Below are 20,465 nucleotides of genomic sequence, written 5' to 3' on the forward strand. Positions count from 1 at the left end.
TTGAAGTAGTACCAATTGCCAGTAAAATGCCTGTTCATTAATTATGACACTTTGTGCAGATATAAAATAGAAATTATTTTTATTTGAGAACTAATAATGAATGCTGCCTAAATGTACAATGGAGGATTAAACTTGGAGAACAAATGAAAAAAAATCTAGGAGACATATCAGGGACAAGATAATTACAAAGTCTTTCAGAAGACAGACTATTTCTAGGTACAGTTTGAAGACAAATGTTAACCAACAGGAAAAAAAATCCCTGCTTACCAAGTGAAGCATACAAGACTTTCAAATAAAAATTTTTCTTTGTCTGACATTAACCAAGTAAATGAGATTTAAAGGCAGCAACTGTGAGTGCTGACAGGTATGACTGGAGCTGCATATGGAAGCAAGAGTGTACAACATTTGGGATGATGCTGTCTGGAAATGGCCCTGGTCCTGCCTTGTATCTCAGAATAATCTAGCTGAGGTTTAACTTTTTAAGACAGACTATTTTTGAAAAAAACATATATTTTCAATTAAAAAACCCCACAATTAGGGGATTTCTGATCAAGAACCTTTAAGGGGAAATCTGTGAAAAGGGACCTTCCCATTTCTCAAAATTCACATGAGAACATTGTTGTATTTTTTCCTTTAGCTCCAATTCTACTAGAGAGGCAGCCACAGAAGATGCATTTCACTTGCTGGCCAGCTCTGCAAGTGCTGCTCCACCATTCCTGACTGCCCTGACGGAGTGAAGCAAGACTCTACAGCCAGTTCTTACCTCGGCCTGATGCTGGAATGGTAGTTAATGGCGGAGGGCCACGGCAGGGAGGGGAGAAGCAGGTTACAGGGACAAAGTCGGGGACAGAGGGCATTCCACCTTACTTCTTGAGATCCCCAGGAGGAACTCTGAAGGAGAATTCCTCCTGGAGAGCCTGATCCAGCATGACCTTCCATGGCGCCTCACAAAATCAGCTATGGCTTGAAGTCCACCTGCTCCCAGAGCTCAGGAGCTGCTGCCCCTTTTCTTCTCAAGAGCTTTCATTAGGTCGGACATGAAATCTGCTTGCCTGCCTCCACCTCCAATCGGAGGTGGTCCAGCTGACTGTGGCCCTCCATCTTGTCCTGTGTTTTCTAGCCTTTTTGAAGGAAGTGGCACAGGTTTCTTTGTCGGAGGTGGTGGCTTACTGGAGACAGGTGGAGGTGGAGGGGGTAACGGCAGATCTCCATTACCGCTGCTGAAGGCTGGTGGTGGTGGAGGCACAAAATCAGGAGGAGGTTCACAGAAATCAGATGGTGGTGCTGGAAAATCAATCTTCAATGTAGGTGGTGGTGCTGGAAAGCTGTCTGGATCTGTTAGGAAAATGCCGCTGTCTCGTTTGCCTTTGGAGGGTAGAATCGGTGAAACAGAAATAGCAGATGACCGTCTTTCAGGTGGAGGAGGTGGCAGCATTGAGTTCCTCTTAGTCTGGTATCTCTGCGGCCTCATCACTGACTGTGCCGGAGCAGGCGCACTGACGTCATTCGACTTAGCCTGTAATAAGCAGAAGGAATAAAAGGACAAGACACAGTCAGTGCATGGGTAAGAACAGTGAAAAGATGTGAAGATAGATGAGAAGAGTGCAGTAGGCAGACAGTGAAATGTACATTTTGCCTGAAGAGTGCAAATAATATTTTGTTTTCTTTCTGGAGCTGCCCACAGAGCTTTGACAGTGGAAACCTCCATGTTGACAGTATTCATAGTGCTTCTTTGAGTGCTGTCCTCAGAAAATGAGTGCTTTTAACATTTCAAAGAATTGCAGTTAATGAGACGTGTAAAGATACTTTATTGATGTTCCACCCTGCTGTTCGTTCTCTGAGAACATGAAGACTTAAAAAAAAAAAATCTATGCTATGTTTTTACATCCAAAAATACTGAGCAAGATTTGAGAACATAAAAAGCAGATGTAATTTTGGCTCTTGGTCCCCCTTGTATCTCCACCTCCCATTCTAGCTATGACTGCTGGATCTCTGGATAAAGCTGAAATAATGAAGTCACCTATCTCTGCCAAACTCATTAGATACAACAGCAGAAAACTTGGAAGAAGGTGGAGGGATTTGGGAATTTAAAGTTTATGCGTCTGGATTCACTGTCCCCAGCACTCTGCAACATGGTGTGACAGGGGTTCACCCGCAGGGTAGTGCACTGGGCCCCTCTGCACAGCACTGCAGATAGAGGCGCTCGGGAAAGCCTCTCTGCCACGATCCTGTGCAGTGCGCGGCAGGGGAAAGATACTCCACCGGTGACCTGGCACAGGCCACTGATAAGCCTGGGGAAGGGCGTCTTCTGCCTGCTGGGCAAGGCGTGTGCACGCCGCCTCCTTTGCTTTTGAATCAATAGTGCAACAAACAGGTCCTTGAAGCCACTAAGTTCTACCCATGTTTGCAAGGACATGAGATGTTCAAACCCCCTGACAACTTTTTTGAAGGAAAAATTAATCAAAGCGTCCTTCAAACAAGTGAAAAAAAATAAAATGTAGGATAGCACATGTATTTTAACAATAACATTTATTTTAACAAAATTTTAGGTGGCTTTTCTTTTAAATTGTGGTTGCTAGTTAACACTCTAAAGAGAAATAAAGCCCATTTGGCGATATGTGAATATAATTTGCTCTTCTTTTTTTTTTTTTTTCAGGTAGCAACTGGTAGTTGTTGATAGTTACTACACAAACGTGCTATCTGTTCTTGTAAACCTGTGGAGAAGTCTGCTGTCCTGAAAATAAAGCTTTGTAACACATTCATTTCTAGTTATGCTAATTTATCCGTTTAGATCCAGCTAGCTTAGTGCTCTAACTGTAGCACCATGCACCCTGAAAGACTTCTGCTTGATCCTTTGGTCCCAGGCTTGTAGAAGCTGTGAGATGAATAAGGCAACATCTGCTTCTGCTAGAGAAAAGTGCTCTGCAACCCTGCAGTCAGCAGTACTAATTCTGGCATTAGCCAAGTGTGACATGCATGCCTTCTCTTCCTCATTCTCCTTGCCTACAAAGATGGAAGTAAACGAGACACAGAAGGAGGAAACAACTGGCTGAGTTCTGAGAACGTGATCTATTCCAGAGGAAGTGGGTTCAGAACAGAGAAACGGTTCTTTTAAAAGGAGGAACTCAAAAACAGAAACAAGAAGCATAGAACATGTAATGCAGGTGACAGCAAAATCCTAGGAATTTCATTTCACTTGTCCTGCGCACTTTATGCATCACGGAGGGACTGAATAATGAACTGCAAACAAATTCAGTGGTGGGTTTTTTTTCTGTAGGATGTTTTTGAAGTCCTCATACTGCACCCTACTGATATTTTTACAGCCAGAGGTGGTGCAAGTAGACAAAATTTAGAGCTTGACCACGGAATGTATTTAGAGCCTAAAGAAAACACATGTTTTTCCTTACTTCTTCACACTTTCTTCTTTCTTACACACCCATCTTCAGCCGTGCACAGTATTCCCTGCTGAAAACACTACTGTATTCTTTGTGTTAAAGGCAAGACCTGTTTTCTGGCAGAGACAGAAAACGGCACTGAGGTTGTGGCAGCACAGACTCTTTGAGTCTGTCCCAGTAGAACCATTCCTAATCCTGCTATGTGAATTCACAGCTGTTTGTCTGAAAAATGAAAGTGGTAGATGGCTGTGCCTTCATCTCCTGTCAGTGGCTCCTTGCTTCTGTGCAACAGGCACGCTGTTTGCAGTGTGAAAAGCATGAGGAGTGGCAGCAAGGAACCAGCCACCTTGCCTAGGAGGCAAATCCTTGCCACAACAGCACTTTGAGGGGAGAAGACAGTGAGTGAAGAAAAACAAACTCAAAGAACTGGTTCACAGGTGACATTTAACTAGTGCACTGCTAGTAACTGCTGACCCGTACCTCTGATGTATCCACTTTCTTCTGAGTCTCTGGAAATTCTGCACTGGAAGGACGAACAATTTGGGGTATCTGTCCATTTGACTGAACAACACCTGTGAAAAGGAGACAAGACAGAGGGAAAAGAATGTTACATTTTTGTGATATTAACCAGATCAGGGAACAGCATACTAAGAAAAAGGCTATAAAACATCTTTACAATTTCCACCAAGGAGCCACTCGTTAGAGGTTTTTTTATACATAATTCAGTAAAATCCATAAGGATGTCTGTTTTCTGCTTCAGGCTTATTTTGTGACTTTTCATATTCAGTTCATTACCTAAGCAAAATAAACAAGATACCTTACATTAAAACTAATACCTGTCCACATGCCTCCACGGTTGTAGCTGACAATCCTACAGGAAGTGCAAGTGGCAGAATTATGAAGACATATGACAGAAATATCTGAGTATGAAAAGGTGTTGACAAATGAAGAGCTTTTTCTTCTGACTATTGTAAATGGTGATTACAGAAAGGGACCATTAAGGCTGACACAGGAATAGAGAAGGCGAGCTGGCTTTGGAAGGGAAGCTAAGCAGAAATCAAACTGGCATAGTTAAACCCACCCTCTGGCCTTCCGTTGTTTAAATACCTGTCTTTCATAACAGGATTCTGAAGTTTGTAGCATGCTGTAGTATTACGACATTCTCAGTTTTTATTGCATGGGGTTTTTTTCCATTACTTTAGGCTAAAGATTAAAAGCGCCATAGTTTCATATCAATAAGAGCCATGAGAGCTGAAGGCTTTAAGGCCTATAGAGAAGCTGATCCATTTTCTTTAGTAAATGAGCTGACAGCTCTGAAACTTCTTCCCCAGCTGGAATCGCAGAAGATTTGTGAATCTCGCTGTATTCCCAGATGAATGGAGATCTGCTAGCTGGCTAAGTTAAAGCTCTGCAAAATGTCTGCCCACCATTACTGTGTTTGTAAGGGATATGCATAAATAACCCAGTACTGTCAAATGAGGTAAGCGAATGTGAGACTAAAGGACAAATTTGCAGGACTAATTATTAAAAAAACCCCAGTCCTTGTATAGTCTGATAAGAATTACATAAACTCTCCAGTTTAGTCTGAGATTTTTGGAAGCAGTACATGTCAAAGTAGTAGTGTTTGGTGCCTAGATACACACATCTGTAAACCTTAATGACTGCCCTAGCTCTATTGTGATCTACAGTAGTTCTGAGGTGCAGTAAAGTTCCACTGGTACTTCTTGGATGCTAGTGAACCCTTGGCTAAGGTAATATAAGTCTAAGCAGAACGATGGTTTTAATCTCAACATGTACTTTTCTGATTAGCAAAGAGGTTCCATGAATATGGTAAGAAAGAGAATAAATTATTTTTATTGCCATGCCCGCAAATCACACAACTGACAGAGAAGTAAGACAAATTCTGCAGTGTACTGAATTTACTAGGGCTATTTAGGCTTCAAGGGATGACAGAAGATCATCTGAAGTCCTTGTGTTTTATGCCTGTGCCTGCACATCAGTCAGCATATTTAATCCAAAGTACCATTTGATCATTCAAACTACAGTCTGTGTTTGCTGAAGGACTATCATGGAAGTCAATAAAGAGATAAAACCAATCTTGTGGCTAAGCGCTCAGCAGAGAGAGATGTAAATTCCTGGGTTCTGTGGCCATGCTCCCAAGTGGAGTAAGTTACTGTTTCTCCTCACTTTGCTGTCCATGGCAGAGCAGGAGTTTGGGCTTGACACTGGTCAAAGATAGTTTAACTAAATGAAAGAGCAGAGAGAGATCCACTCTATACAGAGCAAGGTATGGTGCTCTACTGGGCAAATATGATATACCAGAAAGTTGGGACATGGCTAAATGGTAATCTGTTTCTTCTCTGTTAATGGATTTCATAAACTATGCTAGACTTGAAAGCAAAATTTGATACATTGACTCCTGCCACATACCTGCACATATGCTATATGGAAAGTCAGTCAGCTAAAGAACCTCCAGTCAATCCAATATGTGAGGTCATGCATTCTATTATCAAGATTTATTTTTAATTTAAATGTTATCGTTTTCTTTGCAAGTCAATTTCTCCAAAGTTTTCTGTTGAATTAATATTTGTTTGAAGAAAATAAAAAAGTAGTCCAAATACATTGCAAAATATAGATTCCCATAATATATAATGCAAAATATTGAGTCTTGTAGTGATACAGAACATCTGAATAAAGGAACATCCTTCATCTTTCAAACATAATGATATTGTGCTGGCACACAACATACCCTGGTTTTTTAGTGTCCAAAGACATACAAAGTGAGGCAGAGCGGCAATATCCCTGCCACTTGGGATGCCTCAGAACCACAGATCGTACAGTTTGGGGTATAGGCGAACACACAAATGCTGGCTACAGAGCACGACCAGGGAAAGCAGGCTACTTGAGATGTGAGAACAGAAGTTCCACTTGCCTTCGTGAGCGTTGCCTTTGGCTGCCACCGACGTTAACAGCAGCAGCCCCCTGCTAAGCTCACACAGGACTGCAGTTTTCTACAGCAGATTTTAGCCTATACTGAAATCAGACCATATAAACAGCTATACAGCCATTTGAAAACAGAAGAAAACACGCTTTGTTCCATTTCCAAAACATGGGCCAGCAACGGCTCATAGTCGGGCAGTTTGGGTTATAGTACTATAGTCAGGCCCCAAGTTTTACATAGGGCACTAATGATAACTGTAAGAGAGCAAGAATCACAGTGACTTGCCTCAGTTAGAATGCTAATGATCCTTCAGAGATATTTCCATAGAGACAACATACATGACTAACATCTTTCCAGGCTACTTAACCATTTAATGGGATCCATTAGTTAAGATTAACAGTACATTTTATGATCACATGCAGTGTTCCTGGATTCTAGTCAGGAGCTGAAGTTATACAGATGTATAACATAAGGTATGTGTCGCAACCGTCTCGGGGACGGAGAGAAGAACGACACAGAATTCAGGTGCAGGAGAAAGAGCCAACGCCAACAGCAGGAGCAGCAGCAGCAGTATCAGCAGCGGCAGCAGCAGCATCAGCCGTTTATTAATTACAAATCTATATATATATATAATATGGTTCACAAGGATGGCCAAGGCAATTGGTCGCTTGACCATCCACCTCCCAGAGTGATTGGCTAAATGCTACAACACCCATTTCAAAACAACTTTCCCAGTGTGCCATAAACAAGACTGCATAACAAGCTACAGGTGCAAGATAAAGTCTTAGTTTACAAAAACCTCAAACTGTTTCTCAGCTAGCCTGCATGGGAAAAAGAACTTTCACAGGACGCTGCAGTAGCTGGAAAATTTCTGCTTCTAGCCTTTTTGTATCCACAGGTATGTATAATATAATATGTATAATAAGGCCTTGGTCCTGCCCATATCCAGTACAGACTGCAGCACCAGCATGGAGCCCCACTGGCCAGCCACCTTTCTACTGCCATCAACACCAGAACACAAAACACTCCACCACTGTTCCATCCACCCTCGCTAAAGTACCCTCATGCACAACCATCAAAAAATCCCCTGATCTCAAAGCAGTCTGTTACTGACTCTCCCTACCCCAAACATGCATTTATTATCATGATTTGACTCCAAGAAATAGTAGAAAGACCACCCTCTTCTCATATATACTGAGAAAATGCAAACTAAAGCCTTGGAAAGGTGTTTGAAAGATTTTGAGCTGTGTACATGAGAATTCAGGATATTAACTGCCAACACTGATTTTGACTTTGCCTGTCTTATGACAGTAAGTACTTGGCCAGCATGTCCTTCCTAATACATAAAGCATATCTTAATCATGTAAACTAAAAACATTCATGCAAGTTACAGCTAGTATCATGCACTGTTGTATTTGTACAATGATAAAATAGGTAATAGCAGTATGATGAAGCTACTGGAAAAAAAAGTTAGAAATCCTTTCTTCCTCTGTGTCCTCCTAACACCCACGTTGTTATCATGCAAATGAGTGAAAGGCTAGGTAAGACAGAGGCTCACCCTATAATAATATCTTTCTGAAATGATCGTTCTCAGAATATGCCAGTCACTCCTTTTACTGCTTGGAAAAAAAAGTTCCGATACAGTCAGTGTAGAGATGGGCAAACAGAAACCTTCAAGACATGGATCATTGAGTGCACCCTCAGCAAGTCTGCGGATGACACTAAGTTGTGTGGTGTTGTGGACACACTGGAGGGAAGGGATGCCATCCAGAGGGACCTTGACAGGCTGGAGAGGTGGGCCTGTGAGAACCTCATGAAGTTCAACAAGGCCAAGTGCAAGTGTCCTGCACATTGGTCAGGGCAATCCCAAGCACAAGTACAGGCTGGGCGGAGAATGGATTGAGAGCAGCCCTGAGGAAAAGGACTTGGGAGTGCTGGTTGATGAGAAGCTCAACATGAGCCGGCAATGTGCGCTGGCAGCCCAGAAAGCAAATCGTATCCTGGGCTGCATCAAAAGAAGTGTGGCCAGCAGGTCGAGGGAAGTGATTCTGCCCCTCTACTCAGCTCTCATGAGACCCCACCTGGAATACTGCCGTCAGCTCTGGAGTCCCCAACATAAGAAGGACATGGAGCTACTGGAGCAAGTCCAGAGGAGGGCCATGAAGATGATCAGAGGGCTGGAGCACCTCTGCTATGAAGACAGGCTGAGAGAGTTGGGGCTGTTCAGCCTAGAGAAGAGAAGGCTCTGGGGTGATCTTATAGCAGCTCTCCTGTACTTAAAGGGGGCCTACAGGAAAGCTGGAGAGGGACTTTTTACAAGGGCGTGTAGCGATAGGACAAGGGGCAATGGATTTAAACTGAAAGAGGGGAGATTTTGATTAGATACAAGGAAGAAATTTTTTACATTGAGGGTGGCGAGGCACTGGAACAGCTTGCCCAGAGAAGTTGTGGATGCCTCATCCCTGGAAGTGTTCAAGGCCAGGTTAGATGAGGCTTAGGGCAACCTGGTGTAGTGGAGGATTTCTCTGCCCGTGGCAGGGGGGTTGGAACTAGATGATCTTTAAGGTCCCTTCCAACCCGAACCATTCTATGATTCTATGATCATCAGTCCGTAAAACATAGAGGGAGGATAAAGTATTTGTATTCAGATGCCAAAAGAAAAATACCTTATTAAATTATGCAGATTTAAACTGACCTTTAGTGGGTTGTCTTTGTACTTCAAGTTCTAACTTTAAAGTGAGAGCTCTGCTGCTAGCTTAGTTATAGATTAGAGTTACACTGGGCTGTCTAGAACAAGATATTATCTTGCCAAATCACAGAATCACAGAATGTTAGGGATTGGAAGGGACCTCAAAGGATCATCTAGTCCAATCCCCCTGCCTGAGCAGGACCACCTAGATCAGATCACACAAGAACGGGTCCAGGCGGGTTTTGAACATCTCCAGAGAAGGAGACTCCACAACCTCTCTGGGCAGCCTGTTCCAGTGTTCTGTTACCCTTACTGGGAAGAAGTTCTTCCTCATGTTTAAGCTGAACCTCCTATGTTTCAGCTTATATCCATTTCTCCTTGTCCTATCATTGGATGCCACTGAGAAGAGCCTGGCTCCATCCTCATGACAGTCACCCTTTACATATATTATAAACATTAATGAGGTCCCCCTCAGTCTCCTCTTCTCCAAGCTAAAGAGACCCAGCTCCCTCAGCCTTCCCTCATAAGGGAGATGCTCCACACCCTTAATCATCTTTGTGGCCCTGCGCTGGACTCTCTCAAGCAGTTCCCTGTCCTTCTTGAACTGAGGGGCCCAGAACTGGACACAATATTCCAGATGCGGCCTCACCAGGGCAGAGTAGAGGGGGAGGAGAACCTCTCTCGACCTACTAACCACACCCCTTCTAATACACCCCAGGATGCCATTGGCCTTCTTGGCCACAAGGGCACATTGCTGGCTCATGGTCATCCTGCTGTCCACCAGGACCCCCAGGTCCCTTTCCCCTGTGCTGTTCCCCAGCAGTTCAGTCCCCAACTTGTACTGGTACATGGGAATCCATGGGATAGTTTTCTGAACAAAGACTACATGCAACACTGATGGTGACAGACAAGGGCAATAAATGTGATTTCAACTGCTGTGACAGCATCAATACCTGCTGATAAGGATCCTGCAGGGGCAGCTGGTTCCACTGTTCCTTGATTTGCCCACCGAGAGGACAAGCCAGCTTTCTTCACTGCACATTTGTAATTATCATACAGCGTCTTCCCATACTGCAAAACAAACAAACCAATACAATAAGCACGGTGTTAAGCTTGACATAGGCCAACCATTCCCTTTGCTCTCGGACAACTTTTCTCACCATGTTCCTTCCTACCCAGTTTTGTTAAAAAGTAGCTTTCTACAAGTGGCGTGCCTGTTTCTGCATAGGGCCAGGTGGAAAGCATCTCTGTAACAGCACAATAAAACATTAATCCTTGTGACCAAACGCAGTCCTACTGATATCATTCTCACATTTTACGTTTGTTTCAGTATCTGTAAACATCTTGAAACTTGGCTTAAACCAAACTGTTCTCAATAAATATCTTTTTCCAATGCTTTCCAAGCATTACATTTTCAGACTGGAGACTTGGGACCCTGAGTCCTGGGCTCTAGAGCAAACAGCTCTGTCAGTGTAAGACACAAAATAATTCGATCCTCACCCCACAGCTTTGCTGGATGTCACTCTGCAGCAGAACTGGTAGAAAATAATATATACCTAACAGGAGCAGATCTGTACAGCCAGGTATAGCCAGTATAGTGGGCTATGTGTAAATCCATCTCCCTTCATGTTCTGTGCAAAACAAAATGGGCTGTGAATTACGATTTTTTTAAAGAGGGTGAGGCAGACAGACAATTTCGGCAGAACTGTCTGTAAAATGTCACAGCTGGACTGACCAGAGCTTGCACATCTTTAGCCACAGCATATTATTATTGTGCCAGATAACTGTGAAGTAAGTTTTATGAGTACATGAGTTTTATAGCTACGAATTCACTCCCGTGTTTGTAAGAAAAACACACTGATAACTACAGTACAGGAACATTCAGCAAATCCATCCTGGTCATGCCTTTCTGCTCTTTCTTTCTATGGTAAAATTAGCATGAATGTCCATTCTTGTCACAATATTTCCAGTTGAGATGATGACAGTCAGTAACCTGAGGAAGACAGGATTTTAAAGAAAACATATTAAACTAAATTAACTTTTAATCTCACCTTGGCAATTCTTATTCCTGTTACCCACTGATGCAGGGTTGCTTGATCATCGCAGCATAAGTACTTGATATATTGTGACTCCTTTTGAATCTGAGGGTGCTGAAAGATATTAATTCATAAAATAAGACAAACACAGAAATCAAATCACTACACAAAAGTACGAAGGCACCGCACAGTCATCTCGGTGAGAACACTGCCTGTGGGCATCATGTTAACATGAAGATGATTTGGAAAAAAAAAAAAAAGCACCAGCAAAAACAGAGTGTAAGAAAACAAAAAAGATGGTGATTATGAACTATATTTGAGCTGCCACTGGCAGCATTTGCTTGAAATAATTTTCATGCATTTTAACATGAATTCAAGGGCTACAGAAATCTAATAGTGATCTAGAGTTCAATGAAGTCTACAAATGCTATGGTTCAAGGTCTAACACTCAATGTATAATCACTGCAAGTCTGTTTCTTTGTGGTTTTTCATATACAAAGCATCCAGACTGAACACTGAACATAATTAGTTTTCAAAGAGTATGCTAAATTTGTTTAAGCATAAACTCTCAGCTGAAACGGATTTTTCCTTCTAACTGACTGCCTTTCTTTGGGACGAGTTCTAGCTTTCTTCTTAGACATTTTTACTCTGCTTTACTCTTGCTGTTGTTTGCCAACAGTTATGTAGACTGCCATATGTTCTAGATAGAGGATCATTCAAAACACACCACCATCAAAAGTAATCTTTTCCATTTGTTTGTACCAGAAACCTTTGTAATTTTTGAACCTTTTTTGTTCTTTCGGATAAAATATAGGATCTCTTCCCCTTACTGATCAATGTAGTACTAGTACGTGGTGACGTACCATTGCAACTCAAAAGATCACCAAAATGCTGAGGCTGGACATCCTCTCTAAGACCCTGAAGAAATTTTCTTTCCCTGCTACAGCAAAGGCGGCTGTTAAGTAGTGCAGTAGCTTGGATGGAAAAATATACTGCCATCTCTTGACATGCAAGGAAAAGAACGAAACCAAAGGAAAAGGCTTCATTATTCCTCATTTATGTGTTAATTTCTATTTATATTCTTGTAAATTATAGGTGCATAGTTAGTGAAATATTGTGAACTCACAAAAAAGCATCCAGATATGCTTCAAGGATTCACTATTTTCAAACCACTTTCTTCCCACCTGTGCAGTTGAAAATTCAAAGCACACCTCCACCTAGCAGCAAGGACCCTGGTTTTATACATATCATCAAGCCACCAAAGCAGAGCAGCGCTGGATGCGGGGAACTCAGGAGCATCCCTGCAGCACAGAGTGCTGTGAGCAGCCCGCCTGCCCAGGGCTGATGCAGGTGCCAGATGTCTCCTGGCAGATGCGTGCTGGTGGCTGGGGCCAAACCCTGGCCACAGCTGGGTGATCCGGGGGTTCAAAAGCAGAGCTGAATACAGAAGTCTTGCTCCTCAGCCACTTGTCCCTGCTCCCCGCTCAGTGCTGCAGACACCAGAACCCCCTTGCTTGTGCTGACCCAACTATTTATGAAGGTACATTGTGATTTGAAAAAAAAAAGCGCAACTGGTCTGGGTTAAATATAATCCATTCCATCATGCTGTAGTTTTGGTTTATTTTTTTAAAACCCAGTGGTACACAGCGTGGCCTCACATACAACGTGGCGATAAGGGGCACTGCGGCTTGGGGAGAGAACAAGTATCAAGGGATGGATGAGAGGATGGGACCGTGCAAGCCGGTATTGCTGCCAAAGCCCTGTATCATCAAATTACGGAGCAAGAGTGAACACACCAGGGAGGTAACTGTGAGGAAGGAAAAAACAAAGGGATATGACTCTTGAGGGGTTTCACAGTGACAGATGTGTCCACGGCAGCGCTGTGAGTAACTGCAATACAGCTCCCTGCGTGTCTGAACTCAGCCGCTCGCACAGATCATACTGTTTGCCATTTTTCTGCAAATACGTAGCTGGCCATCTCCCCTGGATGACGACTACGCGAAGTCCACTTCAGCCCTCTGGAAGGGCCCCTGGCTACCTTATTCTATCTATTACCTTGCTCTTGGGCACTCCCAAGGTGGGAGCTATGGACATGTCACATTGCAAACACAGAGCTGCCAGCTCACTGCCACCAGGTGCCTTAACTGCAGAGTGGGCACCATGCCTGTCCCACGGACCTGTGCCTCACCCACCTGGTACACTCACATACCACTCCTTCACACAGTCCAACGAACAGGGCTGTATCTTGCTGCAAGACACCTATGCCACGTATCAAATAGAGGCAGTAACCAGGGCCACTGGACTAACAGCCTTCTCCAGCTCCCCAGCACCTTCCTGCCTCTGTCTCCAGCAGCATTGGACAGCCTGAATGCTGCTCAGAGCGGGCTCCACTACTGCAATACGTGGCCAGGACACAGTGCCAGACAATCCTTATTCCCTTCCACCATTTCTCCGTTATGTGACCAAACACAGTGAAAACCATTAGGGAATTCAGTCTAAATGTCATCTTTAAAAGGAAAATGTAAGCAGGCAATTCTCTGTGTGGCAGAGTACATCTCATAGACCTGGGTTACGTTATCACCAACAGAGCCAGGAAAACCAGGAGATGCAAAGACGCTGCAACCCTGGGTAAATTCAATTCTTCAAAAACTTTTCAACCAGCAACTAGCAATTTTGTTCCAGTGTGTAAAGTCCTACTGAACCCAGCAGATGGCACCCAAAGCTTTTAAAAATGAAAAAATTAGGACTTTTTTTTTCCCCTTCTTTTTCACAACAATAAAAATCCAATGGGTCTACATATCTCCCCTCATTTTCGAACACCACACCTACCAACTTTTTTTATTATGAAGGAAAAAAAAAGACTTCTATAATTTCATAGATAATTCATGCAAACATCTGGCAGAAAATGTACAATGCATAAACGAGGCAGAGGAGCACATGTCATAGAGCAAGCTAGGTAATGGTGCTGCGCATAGACACAGCCCTGCCACAGGGATCTTCTGCTGGGGAGCTCCAAGGGGCTGCTGCTCCTCCGGGGCACCCTACAGAAATACAAGTTTCACAGGAACACTGTGTCAGATCAAAGGTCCCTGAACTCATTATCTGGACTTTGACAGTGGCCACAAATGGATACTGAGGGAAGACAAAAAACAAGACAAGCACATATGATACTTTCTTCTCTGTACTCTCCCCTGTCTGCAACTGTTTTCAGATCAGGGGATTTTCTGAGCCAGATGAGGTTTCTCCATATATAGGTTCTTCAATGGATTTCTCCTGCAAGTACTTCCTTCATCTTTTTATTGAGCCCAGAGAGAGTTCTGACATTCACAATATCTTTTAGCAACCATTTTCCCAGCCAGGTCTGCTACAGGCTCTATGAAGAACCATCTCCTTTTGCTCTGAATCTGACTGCTTGCTTTGTGTAACATTCTTGATTTGGAAGAGACACTGAATGGCTGACCTCTATCCACACCTCTCTATGCCGCTCCTGAGATCTGCATCATATTCCTGGCAAGTTGTCTCTTTTCCAGCCTAGAGGCTTCTAGGCTCTGCAGTCATTCTTCAAGTCAAAGTAATTCTTTACCTTTGCTTATCCTTGTTGCTCCTCCTCGATCCTGTTCCAAGTCTATTATATCTTTTGAGATGAGAGGACCAGAACTGCACAGGTGATGGGAAACCATTGACTTGTGCCATGGCATGGCAACATTCACCATTTTATCACCTGTGCTTTTCCTAATGGTTGATGTATATATCTGACCACCATCAAGCACTGAAACAAAGCTTTCAGCAAGTTATATACCATATCAACATCCTGCTCCTGTATGGTACAGGCCAGCTCGAAGTTAGTAATGTCACAGGTGAAGTTCTGATTGCTTTTGTCTCTATGTGCATTACTGTGAGTATACCTAGACCGTATGTTCTTCTTGATTTTATTGCCCAGAACCTTAGCCTCACAATGGCCTTCCAGGATTCTTCAGTGTGCCCTGTCCTCAATGATCTGAATAATGTAGCATCATCAGCAAGCTTCCTCATCTCACTGCTTACCTTGTCTACGAATATTTTGAGACTGTGGAGTTCTCACCATCCTGAGAAGCTGGGAGGGAACTGTCAGTGAAGAAGGCTAGAGTGTCCCATGCCAGACAACATGGAGTTATTTAATTCCTACTCTCTACCCTATCTTTTACTAGCTATTGTCTCCACTGGGCAATCCATCTTAACTACTAACATTCACCAGTGGGGCCTATTCCAAATTGCCCCAATCAGTTACTTGATTAAATTACTCCAATCAGCAACCATGATTAAATTCAGAGTCACAAGTATATTCTGTCAATTAGGGGCCAAACTAGCAAGCTGCTGAACACCCAGCTCTCATAAGGAAGGTTAAACATGGCAAAGCCATGCAGGCAGTCTGTGTCTTCACCTCATAGCAGTTAAGAACTCTATTATAGTCTCTCACTTTCCAAGAAACAGCAGCAGCTGGTGCACTTTTTATGTGTAACACATAAAACATAACTTTGTACTGGACCCATAGCCCACTGAGGTTGACTGGGAATATCTCCATTACCTTTCCTGGGCTTTGGATCAGGTCTAAGGAGGACTGTTCCATGCTGCCAGCACAGAGGCTGCCTCCTGCTGCTGTATGTAAGTCCAGACCATGGCAGCTCAGATGGAGGCATTTGGCTTCCTCTGGTTTTCAGATGCACAAAGCATACGACTTGGGACAGGAAGGCATGACGCTTCAGCCAAGAACTGTCACACCCCACCCCAGCAGCTTGCTCACTTGGGAAGAACTGTACCATAGTAAAATTACTTTGGCAATACCAACAGCAGAAGTCTCTGCTTTTGACACTGACCTTGAACAAGCTCCACTCTCCACTAAAATCTTCAGGTCACATGCAAAAACTATTAGGTAGTACATAAAAATACTGACTCAGGATAATCAATTCAGAGAAGAATCTGGACAGCTGAAAGTCCCTGGAAATGATGACTTGATGTGAAGATCCATGTGCACCTATTTCCTCCTTTCACAGCTCCAGTGTCTCAGGACAGCTGTTCAGTACGGCACACAGACGTGAGGAGCTGTAGTCACTATGCAAATCTGGTTTTGCTAAACTAGATTCATGGTCCCTGTAGTAACCTCTCTGTGAGACTAACAGAGGTCTTAACAGTATCAATCACGACAGTCATGTGAGAAATACTGTACTTTTAGGCAAAGTAACACTAACCTCAGTACACCACAGCTTACACATCTCACACATAGAGACAGATAAATTATTTTGTTACACGGTGCACACTGTGTCCTGAAAAGGTCACTAAAATCATCTGACAGCAAAGTGAAAACATCTCCTCTGGAAAGGTTTATCACCTTTGCCTCTGAAACATGCAGCACCAAAATGAATTATGAAAGACAAAAAGCAACCACCCCAGAAGCCATAATTTGAATGAAAAGTAGTAATATGCAAGTAGCAAGGGACTCCAGAATTTTTCTCACAGAAAAATATGGAATCATGCTTTGAAATAATATGGTGTTTTAAAATGCAACATAATTCGACTACAGTGAACTTTTTTCTCTGTCGATGTCAAAACTCTTAACGAGGATGAATTAGTCGCATCATTGGGCCTGATTTTTGGAAGTGTTGGACATCTGCCCAATTACTTATTAAGGCCTGAGCACCTCAAACAGCAGGTTGCAAAAGGATGTGCCATGTTGCATCCGGAGAAGCACTGAAAAGGTTTGGAACAAAATCTAGTGTCTCTGATCCACTGTCTCCTCTACAAGTATCCACTGTCTAGAGATAAAGAAAGCAGAAGCACTTTAATATAAAGAGCTTATTTTCTGGAGAGGTTTAAAAAAATATTTGTGCACAGATTACATTTTCGGATATAAAGTAAACTCTCTGCCTAAGGAAAAAAGATAGAACACATTGAAAACCTGAAGAAATGGGAACTGAACGATGTGGTTTCCATGGTTTGTGCCAAAACAAATGACTAAAGGCCATGTGTGCATGAAATTAAAGATTATCCCAATAAAATGTTCTTTTCTTTGCTTTCTTCCAACACTGAAGATGAAAAGTAAACTGAAGTTATTCAGGCATCTCATTGGATTCCTTGCCCCAAAATATATGGATCATTGCTCAGTCTCTGAGGCAGAAACGATAACCAGAAGCATAAAGAGTGACTAACTTTAGATCAAAAGCTTTGGCTTTAGGCCAAATTTTCACAAACTGGTCAATGTTTTTGGATATCTTCTCTTCTACCAATGCACTTGTCCTATGTTGAGCTGGCTTCTCAAGCTAAGACTTTTCTGGCTCCCATGACTGCAAGTAGAATTAATATGCAACACCTTTCAAAAATCACACAGAATTAGTTCAAATTTGTTGTCTACTATAAAACGTGGTCAAATTCTGATGCTATGCACTCCTTGAATCAAGATGACTAGGCTTTACTGATCTTTTGAAGACATACGTGAACTGTACAGATAAAATAGTAACTGTCCTATTATAAGGAAATTATTCTTTTGACCTACATTTCTCTACAGAAAATTCTTAGGTCATTAAAAATATATTTAATGGTCATTGTAACCAAGGAGGACTGCTTTATGCAGCAAATAATATTTTCCAAAGCTATTATATTTCATTTCTCACTGTCCATTCTCTCTCTCACACAAACACCCATAGTTTATGCATTAATCTTGCAAAACGTGTGCGTGTACTATGAGTGTAATTCCACATATCTAAAAGCGTTCTTTAAAAAAGAGTATTTCTGCTTTTGCTTTTTCAGTTTATTTAGCAAAGAATTTTACTCTGAAATATTTATCTGAAGCATTCATGCTAATAGAATGATTTTCAAAGCTTTCACGTAAAGAAATAGAAAATCTCCTGTTTCCTGTCCTTGTTTCCTGCACTAGCCATTTGTTCTACATCTATCTCAAACACTGCTAATCCTCACCTTCCACTTTCTTCACTGTCATTGTGTTGAATGCATTATGTACATGACTCAGTCTGCGACAGGGCAGAGCGGGTGTGAGGGAGGAGGCAATGGGGAGTGGGGCGACTAAATACCAAATTACCTGCTAGAATGACGTTACTGTTGCAAACAGAAGCTATTCTTCTTGAAAATTTACTTTCAAAATTCTTTGGATCATTAGAAGATTTTTTTTAAAAATTGTAGTTTCCAAATGACACCAGGAAAACTTAGCTGTTTAGACTGCGCAGGAAAACGTACCCAGCTGTGGAAATAGAAGATGATTTGCCTTTGTCTCAGTTTATCCCCTGGAAACCAATTTTTTTCATCCTAGATTAATTCAGCATTATGCACCATTACCTCCAGATTACTCAAGCACAACCAGCACCAATAAACTATAATTAAATTCACTCTTTGTCACAGGCACATCAGACTGACTAAACCTGCAAATTTGCATATAGATTACCTTGCTATTTGTCTGCTTTGAAAGATTTTTCAACATAGTGTGACAAAACCAGCTCCTGGACTAGTGTGTGTGCATGTGCGCATGCACACACACACAGATGCTCTTAACGCACAAAATAAACATCACATTCACAATTTCTGCTCAGTGCAAGGGATGCTGTCGCTAGCACAATGAACAGATCCTTTCCTTCCTTCCTTCACGGTGGAATCTCTTGGTTTTATGGGGCCTTCATCTTTGGAATATGAAATAAATCACAAAAGGTCTTAGCCATTTCCGCAGCATTTCCCATGCAAGGCAGTAGATGGTGAAAGAGAAGATCTACAGGGAATCTATGCATAAAAATTCACATTTGTAAATGCAAAGGTGACTGTGAGGAACCAAACCACTCCAACTTGCGCCTTGCTGTGTGCGGTGTGTGAAATTACTTTTTCTGTGAAGGAGAGAGATATTTTTTTTTCCCCTCACCATTTCTCCCCCAGCAGTGGCCAGCACTCTGCAGGGCAGCGGGGAGAGCTGTGCTGCTATCCTCTCCCACGTCCTCTGCCTGGAACAGAGGGACAGATGGGTTCTTGACAGACACAGGCTTGAGTGAGGGTCTTCCACACTTGGCTGCCCTTTCCTTTCCTCTTTTCTGCAGATGGAGATCTCCATTAAGAAAAGACTCACTTTATCTGATGTCAAAGCGAAGGGTGGGATCTTTACATTTTTGTAAGCATTACGTTTAGGTTGAGTAGAAAATAGGAAGAATCTGCATGTTTACAGCAGCAGATGCCCCAAAAGTATTTATTTTATTCAGAGGCTCTATTTTTAAGATGTCGAGGGTTCTTTGTGTGGTTCTTTGTTTTTTAAATGCCAGACTTCCTCTGAGTGAGGAAGGCTTGTTTAGCAGTGGTGTAGAATTATTCAATTTAAGAAGGTTATAGCTCAGCATAGACCAAGTAGCTACTGGGAAATAAAAAAGTTCTTCAAGTTTTATAGCTGTCTCAAAGCCTAATGATTCCTGAAAGCCAACTTCATTGGAGCCTCTGTGCCAGGCTGCATTCTCATCCACAGGACCCAGCCACATAAGTTCTGGATTGCCGCACAGGGACAGCTAAAGGTGACCCTGCTCTCTGACACCAACCAGCCAGCTGTGCTCTTTTCGGTTGGTCCCAGCTGGGCTTTCTGCTGCCTGAGAAGAGCTGATATGAGGAAGCACTGCTTTGTTCAGTTACTACAGCTGTCTCCTGAATCATCCTGAAAGAGAACTCCTGAATAAGCTCAGCAAAGCACTCTCTCTTTTGCTGGTAGACACTGTGATGTGCTTTTGAACTGTTTCTGGCACACCACCCTTTTCCTCATTACCTCCTCAGTGTTTTGATGGTTATCAAGTAAGCAAAAACTATCTCATTTTTGTTCTGAGCTACAGTATATACAAGGGAGTGCTGATGTAACGGGAAGAAATTAGAAGCAAGGAGCCTCACAACACACCATGCTTCTCTAGCTGTAAGAGGAACATCCTACGGGATGGATCTGCAGGCAAGAACACTTATATTTGAGCTAGTTTAAAATTGCTCGTCTAGGTGCAGCTCCAACATCACAGGCTGCAAAATCTACCCCAGCTTCTGGCTACGTATCAAAGCAACCTGCCAATGACGCGCATGATCTTGTTGCTACACTAACACCAGTACCCAAGTAACTGGTAAGTAACCAGCTAAGTAACCCAGGTATGACCACTGAGGTTGAAATTAAATGGCTAGATTAAAACAGAAACAGGAGAGAGGGAGCTGCCAGGTTCCAGTGATTGGATGCATGTTAGCTGGGACAAGCACTAGGACCAAAGGCTCACTGTCTCTGCGAGCCCCTCACTTAATGTAGCCTAAGACAAGATACTGGAGAAAAAGCCTGCATCCCATTTAGAGACATCAAGGTGAAGCAACGAAATATCATGAAGACTTCAAGGCAAAAGCCTGTATAGTTCAGGGCAGTGTCACAC

The 20,465-nt window shown here is 42.7% G+C and overlaps 1 protein-coding gene across 1 annotated transcript in view; it reads right to left on the minus strand.

Moving 5' to 3' along the window:
• Positions 1-261: 261 nt before the first annotated feature.
• APBB1IP (amyloid beta precursor protein binding family B member 1 interacting protein) overlaps positions 262-20,465 on the minus strand; it is a 56,431-nt gene continuing 36,227 nt past the window's right edge. Inside the window, exons 10-13 of the mRNA XM_086614854.1 lie at positions 11,077-11,175; positions 9,979-10,096; positions 3,876-3,967; positions 262-1,516 (exon numbers count right to left, since the gene is read on the minus strand). Of these exons, the coding sequence (XP_086470980.1) occupies positions 989-1,516; positions 3,876-3,967; positions 9,979-10,096; positions 11,077-11,175 (837 nt within the window). The 3' untranslated portion in view covers positions 262-988. The remainder of the gene's footprint in view (positions 1,517-3,875; positions 3,968-9,978; positions 10,097-11,076; positions 11,176-20,465) is intronic.

Source organism: Tauraco erythrolophus, chromosome 7 (genome assembly GCF_009769465.1).
Source record: "Tauraco erythrolophus isolate bTauEry1 chromosome 7, bTauEry1.pri, whole genome shotgun sequence".
Classification (NCBI taxonomy): domain Eukaryota; kingdom Metazoa; phylum Chordata; class Aves; order Musophagiformes; family Musophagidae; genus Tauraco; species Tauraco erythrolophus.